This window comes from Xenopus laevis, chromosome 2S (assembly GCF_017654675.1).
Source record: "Xenopus laevis strain J_2021 chromosome 2S, Xenopus_laevis_v10.1, whole genome shotgun sequence".
Taxonomy (NCBI): Eukaryota; Metazoa; Chordata; class Amphibia; order Anura; family Pipidae; genus Xenopus; species Xenopus laevis.
Window position 1 is genome coordinate 75,064,957 of NC_054374.1, and position 14,085 is coordinate 75,079,041.

General features: G+C 36.4%; 2 protein-coding genes across 8 annotated transcripts in view; one reads left to right on the plus strand and one right to left on the minus strand.

Moving 5' to 3' along the window:
- The window catches only part of LOC108709567 (protein 4.1-like), a 99,665-nt gene that overhangs the window by 72,888 nt on the left and 12,692 nt on the right, over nucleotides 1-14,085 (minus strand). Inside the window, exon 1 of one of the 7 annotated variants that reach the window (XM_041583998.1) lies at nucleotides 2,338-2,518. The exons of the other annotated variants lie outside the window; for them this stretch is intronic. The gene's annotated coding sequence lies outside the window, so the exon portion shown is untranslated. Of the gene's footprint in view, nucleotides 1-2,337; nucleotides 2,519-14,085 lie in introns of those variants that run through there. 7 annotated transcript variants of the gene reach the window in all.
- The window catches only part of LOC121400599 (DNA-dependent metalloprotease SPRTN-like), a 32,740-nt gene that overhangs the window by 18,292 nt on the left and 363 nt on the right, over nucleotides 1-14,085 (plus strand). The window contains exons 2-3 of the mRNA XM_041584008.1: nucleotides 13,645-13,741; nucleotides 13,906-14,028. Coding sequence (XP_041439942.1) covers nucleotides 13,645-13,741; nucleotides 13,906-14,028 — 220 coding nt within the window. The remainder of the gene's footprint in view (nucleotides 1-13,644; nucleotides 13,742-13,905; nucleotides 14,029-14,085) is intronic.

Sequence of the window (14,085 nt, forward strand, 5' to 3'; positions counted from 1 at the left end):
ACACAAATAACTACATAATTTACAGTTAGATCATGATAAAGCAGTATCTCTTCTGAGGATACAGCAACACATTTTTGGAATACAGCACTACTTCTGAATGCTTAGTTGTTAACATACAATCCACACCGGGTTGTTTTATGCATAATTGTTGCTGACACTGGTCTCTGGTCATAAAAAAACTGCTATAAATGAGCTGGAGGCAATATTTCCCAGGGGATACCCACTTGTCACTCTGGAAATATTGTACTCTCTCTTGTTGTTCAGCTCTGGCCTATTGCCAGAGCTGTACATCAATAATACGAGACTGAAAGTCATGTCACTGTCAACGACACCACAGGGCCCCCGTCCCTTTCCCCAAACAGGGATGATCAGGGCTAATTCAGATGGCCACTGTGGGCAACCTAATTTGCCTATGTAGCCTAAATATAGCAATTAAGATTAAAAGAATTGAGGGAAAGGTAGGCAATTAAAATAGAAAAGGGCAACAAAGTGGGCATGGTGACAGAACAAACAAAAAGTAAAAGAGGTAAAAGATTTGGCTTGCTAAGACTAAGGCTAAATGTCACACCAAACATTTTTCCCAATAGCAGAGAAAACACGAATCTACTCTACGGTCAGTTTCCCCACTAGTGGGTTTCACCCCAAAATGCTCAATTGTGCTATTTGTTGCAGGTAGAAGTAAACTGGCCTTTTCCACTGGCAGAAAAAATACCTGATTTGACATCTGCCCAAGTAATCAAATGGTGACCTTTACAGAAACAGTGGGCTTATTTATAAAAACTAGGGAAATTTGCAACCAATGAGTGATAGGCTTTTTACAGGCAGCTACAGGTTGAACACTGAAATCAAACTTTTGATTTTTTGCCAGGTGAATATGCCCATTGTTTATAAATAAGCCCCAGAGTGTATTTTCTTGCTAACAATATTTACATATTAACATTTATTGTTTTTCATTTTCTACCCCAATTTTTTTTTAGTTATTTAGTGGGGATGACAATCTTTTCGGTGCATTTAGCTAGCCACAATTGGACAACAGGAATAAACAGAATCCAAGCCTTTTTTAGCAGGATTCACCGAAATCCAAGTGCTGGCTGAACCACCCCTTCTTCCTTGTGCCGCTATCTCTGCTCTTGACTCTGCTGACACTCTGACATCACTGAATGCACTGCTGCAGGAGCACCCAGACCCAAACTAAAGTGAGTTTGGGAGAGGAGTCACGTGTGGTTTTGCTTACGCCCAATGCTCTTGCTGCCTGTGAGACAAAGCTTCCCACTGCACGTGCACTTATTTGAATATACGGTGTGCACATATCTCTGTCAATCATAGTCACAGTGTAGCACACACCCATTAGTAAGGCACTTCAATACGGTGCACCAAAACTTGGTGTCAACTACAACTCTCAGGATACATGCTTAATCATTATGCCATTGCAAATATATTATTTCAATTCCATTTTTTAAATAACGTGAGTGAGACTTTCTGCAAACAAAGCACATTAGAATAATGATAAACATTTCAATCCTTACATACCTACTTCAACATTCAAATATTTGCCCCGTTTCTGAAAATCATTACTATTAACTAGTCTGTGTAAACTGGTGTACAGATAATAGTCCAGATAAGCATATTTCACCTAAATAAGCACATTGCTCGGTTAACAGTGTTATTTTGGAGACAATAAAAAATGTGATTTCCACAATTACTGGATAACGAATTTGAAACAATTCTAAACAACTGTTTATAATATGTAAAAAATAACCAACTAAAGGCATAAATGCTATGTTGGTTGTTAATCAGCTACTGGTTATAAGTGGAGAAAGTAAAGCCTAAACATCTTTAAGATGCACATGTTTAAAGGCTAAACTTGCAAGTCAGATATAATAACAAAATAACTAACTTAATGGGAAATTTGCCATCTTAAGTAACACAATGGTCTGGACTCCATACAGCATTTTGGTATGAAAAACTAAAAAGACAGACAGACTTACTCATTCAAAAACCAAATGTTGCACATCTTTATATACAATAGCAAGAAAATATCTTGCTTTATAGTATCAGATGCTACATTACAGCATTAGGATGACATTTTACACACAACAAAATCTCATACTGTACCAGTATCAGTCAAGGTACGATTTGGTAGGATAGACTAATCAATTATGCAATAAAACAATACAGTCACAAAATGTAAATGCACAGGCTACATACACAGTGTATAAAGAGAATGTGAATATTGTAAATTCTTTTGTATTTGTCTAAAAAAACATCTCCCATCAAAAAAAAGCTTTGGCTTTCTTCAATGCACACACACCTCCTGTTGTAAATAAGGTATCATACCTCTACTAATGTCGTCTCTCCACCTATCTGGATTTCTTTATGCCACAAGAAAAGCTGGAAACAAGGCAGAAGGGATTTTTTTTTTCTTGTCTGAGATGGTGAAAATCAGTAGACAGACCTTTCCATTCCTGATCTGAGGACTAGTACACACCATTCATTTTCACTCTCAGGTTCCTACATCCATCCATCCTTTTATTTAATGAAGTTTCCTGTGCTACACTATGGGTATATTTTACATGAATACAAAAGAAAGGGGATTTGCTGCGAGATAGGGTTATGGAGGAGTAGGGGGCGTTTCAAAAATGGGGGAGGAGACAGGAGAAGCTTTGTTTATTTTGAAAGAGTCCAGGCTCAGCTGTAACCTGCGGTCCCTCGAGAGGTGACAGATGAGGAGGGAGAAAGCAAGAAAAGCCCAGCAGGATAGGACAGATGATGAGAAGCCAAGCACTGCACGGGCAGATAAAAGCATACAAAGTGTTGGATTAAAATACAGACGTCCACTTATTATACAAGGTTAATTGCCAGGGACACACATAACAGATGATGATCCTGTGTCCAGAGAATGCTGAAAATATTTATTTTTTTAAAAGTCAAAAAGAGACAACAAACATATTATTGGGACAATCCATATAAAGGAGGGAAGAATACAGTCAAAAGTTATGGGTTTACTTCTGACCTTCATTCATGTTTAAAAAAAGCATGACATGCTACTGGAACCTATCCTAGCAACACAGGGAAGCTGTTTTTTAATTTTTAAATTTGAAAAAAAAAAACACGACGAAACCTGTGCCACCTTTCCCCATGACTGCACAGCAGCTTGCTTAAAGGGTTATTTACTTCCTTGTTCAATAAACAGGGCTTGTGCTAAACATCATTTTTGCCTATAGTTTTAATCATGGAAAATCTATGTTTTTTGTTATTTCTTAAGGTAAACAGGGCAACTGAAGCTAATCCATGTTTGGTCCTTGCAAAGTAATAATTAAATTACCAGTTTACAACCCACTCCCCTCAACCTCTGTTGCAACTGTTTTTTAAGTAGGACTTCATTATACAGGGAGGGACTATAAGTGCACTGGTAAAGTATAGTATAGTATCTGCCTTGTAAGAACCAAACAAGTATCTTTCTGTTCAGCTTTAGAAAAAAAATCATAGATTTTACATGAATAAAACAATAGGCAAAAAGTATATTCAGCAGAACATAACAAGGGATGGAATCTTGACAGGTTCTAGAGTTTTAATTCACATTTTTGCAATTCTTTCATCTGACAATTCTTAAAAAATCTAGTTTGAAAAACAGGAACATGCATACTGTATATTAAAATTTGTGTGTTTAGGCAGCAATTTCCTTGGACTGCAGAAAAATCTACAATCTCAACTTTTAATAATTGTGTCTTTTAGTGTGTAAAAAGAGCGATGCATAGCATGGAAAGGACAAATAACTTTACATCATACACCATATAATGCAGAATATAATGCATGTATAATAGCCCTTATGCGGAAATTGTTTAAACAGAAAGATCTAAATTACAGGAAGGTCATCTCCATAAAGTCAATTTAAAGTATATAATAAAGAAATGTCTTTCTGAACATTGAAGCATCACTCATAATTGCTTGATGGCCAATAATAAAAGATACTGATTTGTACGAACTTGGCAACTGCTTTTGGACTTTTAAATACTATGTGCACCCAGAAATAATTAGCTGCACACCAAAGCAATGACCCTTCTTCTGAATAGGTTTGGCATACTTAGAAACATGTGGCTTGAGTGACAATAATAGGTGTAGAGCACCCAAGAAAGTGCTTAGTAAAGTGCACTTTTTGCAACAAATATTTGAATGCTGTACAACTCAGTGGTATCACTGAATAAAACTGTCATCACACTCCTAATAAAGCCCACAGAATAACAGAATCTTAAATGTTTATTCCAAATGATATAATGTACAAAAGTCATAGTAAAAACAGTGTGCATACACACAGCAGTGAAATCTTAAAACAACATATAAACATCATGAAATTACTCCCAGACAGTAGATACCAAGAAATGTCTCTCCAAATCCTTCATAACTCATATCTCACCCCATCAGAAGACACAAAATGGGTAATCTCTCCTCTGATAAATGTCTTAGATGCCGCTCCCCTAAAGCTAACCTAATACATAACCTACGGTCTTGCTCTATAATACAAACTTTTTGGCAGGAGGTGGTTTCATACAGGGCACAGATGGCTGCAAAACCACTCCAAACACAACTAGAATGGGCCTTATTCAGCAATTCTACTTTTTACACACAACTAACAAAAGCAGCAAAAACCTGATGGGAAGACTAGAGACAGCAGCCAGAAAAACAATACTACAACATTGGTTAGACACTGAACCTCCATCCATAATGTTGGTAAAATAAAAATTACATGACATCTTCCACATAAACTGGCTGGAAGCTTTAACCCAAAAATAACAAAACACCACATAATTCTTTAACATATGGATAACATACATAAAATCTCTTCCGCAACAAATCAGACACCTCACGGTTTATACATTTAGATTTACAACATGGTATGATCTAAAAACACTAAAAGAACATCCCATTGGTCATGGAATCGTTCCAATACCTCAGAAGGTTACAGCAGGATTGAGATCAACCAGATAACCCACCCCCCAGGAGTCATCAAGATAACAAATTATTGGTTTCTTATCAAATATAACCTCTCATAAGGTCTTTATAAGGATCTCAGAAGAGCTGAAAGTTAGAATTGTTATTAAAATGTTATTATGTATTGTCTTTATAATTACATGAATCTTTATCACTTTTTGAAAAGATTTGTATATTTGAACCATAAAGAATTTCATGTCTTAACAAATAAATAAAAACACGTTTGAAAAAAAAAGGCTGGAAGCTTGGTTACTTAAGTGAGAATTTTGTAACGTATAAGACCTTTCTCAAGAGAAACCCTTTTAGTAGGTGTTGAAAGCCCACTTTTGGAGAATTGAGTGCCCATCAAGCTATGGCATACGTAATTTCAGTGATGCATTAAGATTTTGTATTACATTAACTGTCAAAATGACTGAATGATAGGGGCCACACTGGCACCTGACAGGATTCCCATCTGGCCCTGGTATTGGCTTCAGGCACAGTGTTTCTCAAAGATTATTATGGATAACGTTGATATAACCCTTTAATAATCTGTTCGGCAAAAGCCACCCAAATAGCTCACTTGAACTTTCAAAAAGCATGGATATATGGGACAGCACACAGGATTGATTGATGGAACTGTTACTGTATATATATTGACACTTTCTGAATGAGATAACCTATATTTAAAATACACAGGTGATGTACAGAAAATGTATAATAAAAAAAACTACACACAATATAAAGGTTTTTTTTTTTCACTATGGCGACCTGGCAATATTTGAATATATTTTGAATATATAATGAATATTTCAATATCACTGCCATACAAATGACACTTAAGATTTATGCCAACTATATTCACAGAGAAATGGATATAAACAGGTTATAACAACCATGCCCAGTTAAATGAAAAAGGAGAGTTGGGGAGGGGGCTGTTCTCAAACCAAATATGCCATGTGATTTAAAAGTACAGCATTTAAATGCAAGAAATATAAAGAGAAGCAAAAGTAAGCAAAACTACGTGTTAATTTGTGCTTAAATATAAAGAATCTACAGGCATCATGTTAACTATTTTTGATTTTTTTTGTAACTTTTATTTGGTTTTTGCAAAGTTTTCCTTATTTATACATTGCAGTTGTAATATAATGTTACAAAACCGGTTGCATAGGTTACATCACAAAACAAACAAATATATAACATATGGATATAGTACAACAAGAAAGCAAATGGAAAAATACAAGAGAAAGGGAAAAAAGCAAAAAAAAAAAAAAAACCCAGATAGAACATTGGATGTTTCACATTACCACTATTTTTAGGCCCTACCCTGTTTCACTAGGAGGGGGGTCTGCCTATTGGGAAAGATACTTGTTTTGAGATATATAATAATCCCATTTAGACCATACTTTCTCATGTTGGGGTATTGTAACTATTTTTAATTATTAAGATGGAAAATTTGACCTAAAATACACCAGATACCCAAAACGTATGGCATATCAAATGCAAAATGTGCCAGAGGGCACAAAATCACAACTAAACCCAAAGAGACACAATATAGCTTGCAGATTAATCTCTCATAGGGATTCCAAGCCAGATCCAAGTGCCTTGTCTTGCTTCAAAAATCAGATGTGTAAAAATAAGTGAACCATAGACTGATGAAAAGGTGAATAAATAACATTCAGAGTACAGAACCCAACATGCAATGTGCTCAAAGCTCACTCTAATAGGTCCTTAATTACAGCCTAATCCCCCCAACACAATCTGTACACTAATAAGATTTCGGATGCTTGTGAATGCTATTGAATCAGGAACTGCTTACATTATCGCCATGCTTTCCCCTATATTATTGCAAACAGATCAAGTGAATAGGCTCAACACTGCCTAGACCATGAACATTGTAAATAAATATACAATTTTGCCAGACGAGGTAAGAATGGCACACAAACACAAGATCTGGCGATTAATCCATCTCTCATCATTGTCGTAGTTCAGCAAAAACTGGAGAGCTAGGAAGGGTACCTCCAGATTGAATATGATACAGGTTACATAAGAGATAGGGTCTGTAGGTCTGTTCTTAAAGGTATACTATCATGGGAAAACATTTTTTTTTTTTCAAAATTAATCAGTTAATAGTGCTGCTCCAGCAGAATTCTGCACTGAAATCCATTTCTCAAAAGAGCAAACACATTTTTTTATATTCAATTTTGAAATCTGACATGGGGCTAGACATATTGTCAATTTCCCAGCTGCCCCAAGTCATGTGACTTGTGCTCTAATAAACTTCAATCACTCTTTACTGCTGTACTGCAAGTTGGAGTGATATTACCCCCTCCAGCAGCCAAACAAAAGAACAATGGGAAGGTAATAAGATAACCGCTCCCTAACACAAGATAACAGCTGCCTAGTAGATCTAAGAACAACACTCAATAGTAAAAACCCATGTCTCACTGAGACTCATTCAGTTACATTGAGAAGGAAAAACAGCAGCCTGCCAGAAAGCATTTCTCTCCTAAATTGCAGGCACAAGTAACATTACCAGGGGCAGCTGGGAAATTGACAAAATGTCTAGCCCCATGTCAGATTTCAAAATTGAATATAAAAAAAAAATCTCAGGCAGGATTCCTATGTCATTATCAAAAGGTGTGACTCAACTTAGGTTTTGCTACTGGACGCCTAGAATTTGTCATGCAAAGTGCTTCTTCTCTTGGATTCACTCACCCGCAGCCATGTTAAATAGTGGCATGCTTTATTACACCAATCAATATCACTTCACGTCGGTGAATGTTCTTACCCATTGAATCCTATCTTCATTAAAGATGCATTCACTGTGCCATTTAATTATTAGATTGTAAACTCTACAGGACAAGGATCTCTTTTCTTCTGGGACTCTTTGCACATGGCTCTTCACCTTTATAAACTTGTACTTACTGCACTATTGCACGGCGCTTGTATTGTTCAAATATATAGTGCCACACATACAAATAATAGATAGAAGTAAATACGATGACTCGCTTATAGCAGTCTGGGTCAAAATCAGGATTAGGCTATAGGGAACCCACAGCCATAAACGTTCCATGGATGGTGCTGGAAAATGAAAGTAACTGAGGGAGGGGCAAATGGCATTGGTTGCCAGGGAAACTATGGTGGAATATCAGATATAAACCTGTATTTGTGTATTTGTAAGCCCCTCACCTCAGCTTACCCATCACAGTTACACCAATTTTCCTACATTAGCAAAGTTAAATTCCAACAAAAATCATTATCAATGTAAGATATAATCAAAAGAGAAATAGTGAATTTTCTTTTTAATTGTATTTAGTCATGGTCTGCCACCTGCTGGAACTTGTAAATATTACATTTGAATTTTTAAGGCTAGGAAGAAAGTATGACCCAAGCACATTAAATATCATAATTTAATGTAGCTACATTAAAATACAGGACTGGGATCTGTTATGTAAAATGCTGCTATCCAAAAAACTCCAAAATACTGCTATTACTTATGTTCTATGAAGCAATTTCACAGACAGCCAAATCGTTTTCATTTCTGTTACTGTATATGCCATCTCCAAAGTTGTGATATGTGAGTTGATAAAAACCCTCTAGCCCTGGGTTCAGTGGGGATCAGACTGAGGACGTACACTCCTCCTCTGCTCCCAAATATTCCCTCTCTTGGTAGCAGAGGCCCACGCACAAGTAGGGTACAGAGCAGGAAAATACAGGTACAGGTTGGGTGCAGGTCCTACAATGGCAACTTTTTAAGGGTTGGAGTCGGTGCAGGTTAAAGTTTTGCAGGTTAGGGATGACTGTGGATTGAGTTTTTCCTGACCCAAGCACATCACTACTCCAAGATAAATGTTTTGGTTTGCTACATATTGTACATACAAAGTTTTTCTGGGGGTTTTTTTTGTACACATTCCATTTTAATTAAAATTAAGGTAATTTGGTCCAATGCAATATGAAAAAAACTGGTTAGCAATATCTGACTATTTGTACCTACCCAGTATAAGCGTGCAACGGAATAATGAGATTAAAGAATGATTTATAATAGTTACATAGTTAAACTGGGTTGGAAAAAAATCTATCAAGTTAAACCTCTCCAAATGAAACCCAGAGCGAATACCACACACACACCCACTGAAACCATATATACCAATATCTATATTAATTGTAGATTTTAGTATCACTATAGCATTGGATATTATTGGTTTGGACACCATAGACACAGATGCAAAAAATGAGACCCAAACCAAAACGAGTGTAAATATCAGGTGGTTTGGGTAAAATATAAACTGATGTATGTCCTACTTTTTGTACTTATATGCCATTTCTGTCACACATTTAAACATATTCCAGTCCATGTGATCTCTATGCTGTTTGCAACAGATAATCCCAGGTAGAAGTAATATTTCTAATACAGAGGCATTTGAAATTGGAAGTTTTCCATTACCTTAACAGCTGCTGTTTCAGCAAAGTCTAAACTGTTCCACTCTCCAAATGAAGTTCTAGAGAATCTTCCTTGTCATGCCTGCATCTCCCCCACAATGTATATTATCTTTTCTCTCCACACATTCTGAGGACTGCACATTCTGGTGATAGCGTGTGTACATAAATCCTCTACTTAAGCACTCTTCTCAGTTTATAGACTGAGTTTAGCAATTTCCCTTGCAAAACATTGATCGGTATCCTATCCTTAAAGGGGTAGTTTACCTTTAAGTTAACTTTTAGTATGTTTTAGAATGGCCAATTCTAAGCAACTTTTCAATTGGTTGTCATTATTTTTTTTTTATAGTTTTTAATTATTTGTCTTTCTCTTCTAACTCTTTCCAGTTTTTAAATGGGGGTCACTGACCCGATCTAAAAACAAATGCTCTGTAAGGCACATTTGTTGTTATTGCTACTTTTTATTAGTCATCTTTCTACTCAGGTCCTCTCCTATTCATATTCCAGTCTCTTATTCAAATCAGTGCATGGTTGCTAAGGTAATTTGGACCCTAGCAACCAGATTGCTGAGCTGCAATTTGGAGAGTTGCTGAATAAAAAGTTAAATAACTCAAAAACCACAAATAATAAAAAATGAAAACCAATTACAATTTTTCTCAGAATATCACTCTCTACATCAGTGATCCCCAACCAGTAGCTCGTGAGCAACATGTTGCTCCCCAACCCCTTGGATGTTGCTCCCAGTGGCCTCAATGCAGGTGCTTATTTTTGAATTCCAGGCTTGGATAAAACTTTTGGTTGCATTAAAACCAGTTTTACTGCCAAACAGAACCTCCTGTAGGCTGCCAGTCCACATAGGGGCTACCAAATGGCCAATCACAGCCCTTCGTTGGCATCCTCAGGAACTATTTTCATGCTTATGTTGTTTCCCAACCCTTCTTACATTTGAAGAATCAGTCTTCAGTTTCCAGTTGTGGCATACCTCCCAACATTTGAAAAAAGATCTGCCATGTGGTCACTCCCTCAAATACTATGCTAATTTTAGAAAATATACCCTTTTCCCCTGGTTAGGACAGCAGCAGCAGAGGCGCAAATTGCACTATAATTAAGACTCAGCAGTCCCCATCATTTCACAATATACTGTGGCCTTAAGAATTCCATAGTGACACACTATGACACCTGTATTTCATGTCAGTAAAGTAAAGTAGGTAATAAAGATATATTTTGAACATAAAATTCAGAGACTTCACAGATCCACAGTACATGGACTGCAGTTCACCAGTTGCCAGACTAATAGCATCAGTTCAAGTACCTTTAAATAGGTCACAGATCTGCAAGGTGACTACATCAATGGAAATAATGCAACATTTTTATATAGCAGGGAATAGTAGTTGGTGAACTACAACTTCCAGGTGATATTAGGACTTGTGGTTGAAGGATGACTCTAGAGCACTGCAGTCTGCAGGATTATTGTAAATCACCCTGTAAATTCATAATTTCGAATTTCACCCTTGTAAATTAGATTTTTTTTTGTAATGTCTTTGCAACAAAATATAGAGAACTGTCACAGTTAGTTTCCCATTTTATCCAGTGACATTTACACATGACTGTGGCACAAGAAGTGATTGCATGCTACTTTCCCACTTTTTGTTGCTAAGACCCAGGTCATTACTGAGATTTAAAATAGGCCCTGGCATTTTAAGTAAACAGAGGTCCAACAGCCCCCTCCCCACAGTCCAATAGTGACTGGCAATTGTATTTTACTGTAGCCCATCTGGCATTTATCAGAATACACAGATTGCCAGTCATTTTCCCATGGCAGGCTATACAGGTAGTTGACCTGTTATTCAGAATGCTCGGGACCTGGGGTTTTCCGGTAATTTGGATCTTCATACTTTAAGTCTACCAGACTACCCGAAAATGTGAACATTAAATTAACCCAATAGGCTGGTTCTTCTTCTAATAAGGATTATAAGGATTATATCTTAGTCTGGATCAAGTACAAGGTATTGTTATATTATTATTATTATTATTATTATTACATAGAATATGGAAATTATTTTTAAAAATTTGGATTATTTGATTATAATGGGTATAATAGTCTATGGGAGGCAGCCTTTCCGTAATTCGGAGCTTTCTGGATAACGGGTTTCCAGATAATGGATCCCATACCTGTAGCATAACTGAGTAGGGGCAACTAAAATACTGACAATCATGCCTGTTTTTGTGCAACAGTCTGAGGCTGGAGGTATCACTCGTTGAAGTCACATCTCACGGCAATCAATAAGCTGAGATTCCTGCAATGTACTCACTCTTACTTTGATGTTTTCAAATAATCTGCATTATATTTTACATCCATATTATACTGTGAATTTAAAAGTTACACCTCACATGACAGGTATGCATCAAACATGGAAAGAACTATTTCTTAAGTCTGCCACTCACCAGATTCAGAAGGATGGAGTGTTGGTTCCAGAAATATGCATGGAAAAAGACAAAAAAAGAGAGAGAGAGTGTTAGATTGTGATGAAGCCAAGGGAATAGCTAAACAGTCTGCCCACCGCAACTTCTCCGGGGAAAAATTGTGAAGGAAATAGCTGTAGATTACTTCCCACTGACAAAGATTTCATAAAAGTCACAGTAGCTGTCCTCATTTTCCAGCAATAATGCCAGGCTACTTTTATCACTAAGCAAGGAAAACCCAATGGCTGCAACTTTTCTCAGAAAAAGTCATGCATGGCAGGCAGAATATTCAAGAATTGTGCTATTTTACCATACAGAGTAACATACCAACTTTTTAAATGAGAAGAACAACAGAGATCTGTGGGTTCTTCATTTGCTACATCAGAGTGATAGTGTAATGTAGTGTAATACTTACACTTCACTATAGTAAAGCTACAGAACATTGCAGTAAAGAATCCTGGTATGCAGGTGTTGTTGCAGATACATTTTGGCTTGAAAAGCTGGAGAAATTACTTGCCTATGTCTACTGTTTTACAAATGTTTAATGGAGAATAAGCAAAACAAGCAATTCTGCACCACTTATTCTTGTTATTAGCATGGGTGCATAAGCTTTAAATAGGGCAATACTATTAGTAGCTAGAGGCTGCTTCATTCGATGCAGAAATTATAACTCATATTATAAAGTTATGCTTCAGCACATGCTTGTGCATAATTCAATTCAGAAATATGACAGGAAAAACAGCAGCGCTGTGGGGAGTGAAAGTTGTTATGAGTGCCTTTTCATCCAAAAATACACCAGTCCAGGGTACTTGTCTTCTCAGTGCTGTGCTACCATACTCTTCTGGTATCCTAGAATCGTGTGCTCACACATATACACTACAGAAATCATCAAACAATGTCTGTACCACACATATGCTCATCCAGGCTGGCACAGAGGATGCTGCCAAGCATTTTAGCCAACTATAGTATTTAATTGTATGCCCCAATCCCATACAGGATACTGTTGAACTCCTTTGTAATCCTTCTGCAAGTTATGCCTCACAACTAAAATTATTCTTTATTTCTTTAAATAAGATGGCCATTTGGTAGCCCACAAACTTTACTCCCCCCCCCCACATCCCCTACCCACAGAACCGTGTCCCAATTATGTCCTAATTTTTTTTTATTCCCATGTTTATTATTGTTTAACCTTGAAAAAATCCAAAAATAAAAGCTATAAAAAAAAAAAGGCCAACAATCCTTTCTGCAGTCTTAGGGGCATCTTTATAAATTTGTGTGAAAGTCAGTACTCTCTTTATCACTCTTTATCAACATTTTGAAGCAACAACATCAGAGATATAGATACATCTACATCTACTAGATTTTCAAGACATCAAATGAATACAAGATTTCGAGATCACTCTAATAGAATGACCAATCCAATTCATGAGGAACTTTCAGTTATAGATCCACAATGGGAGACTTTGGACCCCAAACCAGACATTAATGCCTTATATAAGGAATTTAATGTTAAATTCTTTAGGGGAAAGTTGCCTGAACCTGACCTGAAATGAAGTAACAGAATTTCTGAGTAAGTCTTGAATTAAACTTCAAGTTTGTACTTTAACATTATAGATATTTTCACTGATGTAGTTTATAGAGCATTTAATAAAAAAAGCATATATGATATAAGAAAACAAGTATAATTGGACAATAGAAAAATTACGTAGTAATTTGACACAGGAAAGGTATAAACTAATTCTGAGTATTAAAGATTCACATTGTGTTTTGCAGAATGTCTGGATTTGCCCTAGAAACCAGTACTGGAAAGATGAAAATTCGCCTAAATAAGCCTCTTCTTGATTTACGGCCAAAGAGGACTACAGTGGAAGTAAGTATTTTGCTTCTTATTCCTTTTTTCTCCAAGGTATATTTGCAATATGTATTTTTGTCACACCAACTTCAACTTTAAAGACTTCCAATCGTTCAGCCAATTTATTTACATTAGAAACTTGTAATAACATCGATTTAACGGAATCTTTTTGTACTCTACAGATCCTCCTGCATGAAATGATACACATACATCAGTTTTCCAGTAAATCAAGGGATAGAAGTCATGGACCAACCTTTCACTACCACAAGAGGCGTATTAATAGACTGACTGGCGCAAATATTATGGTAAGTGGTTAAACACACTGTATTTATTGCTATATTAGAAGCAATCTGTTAATTCTA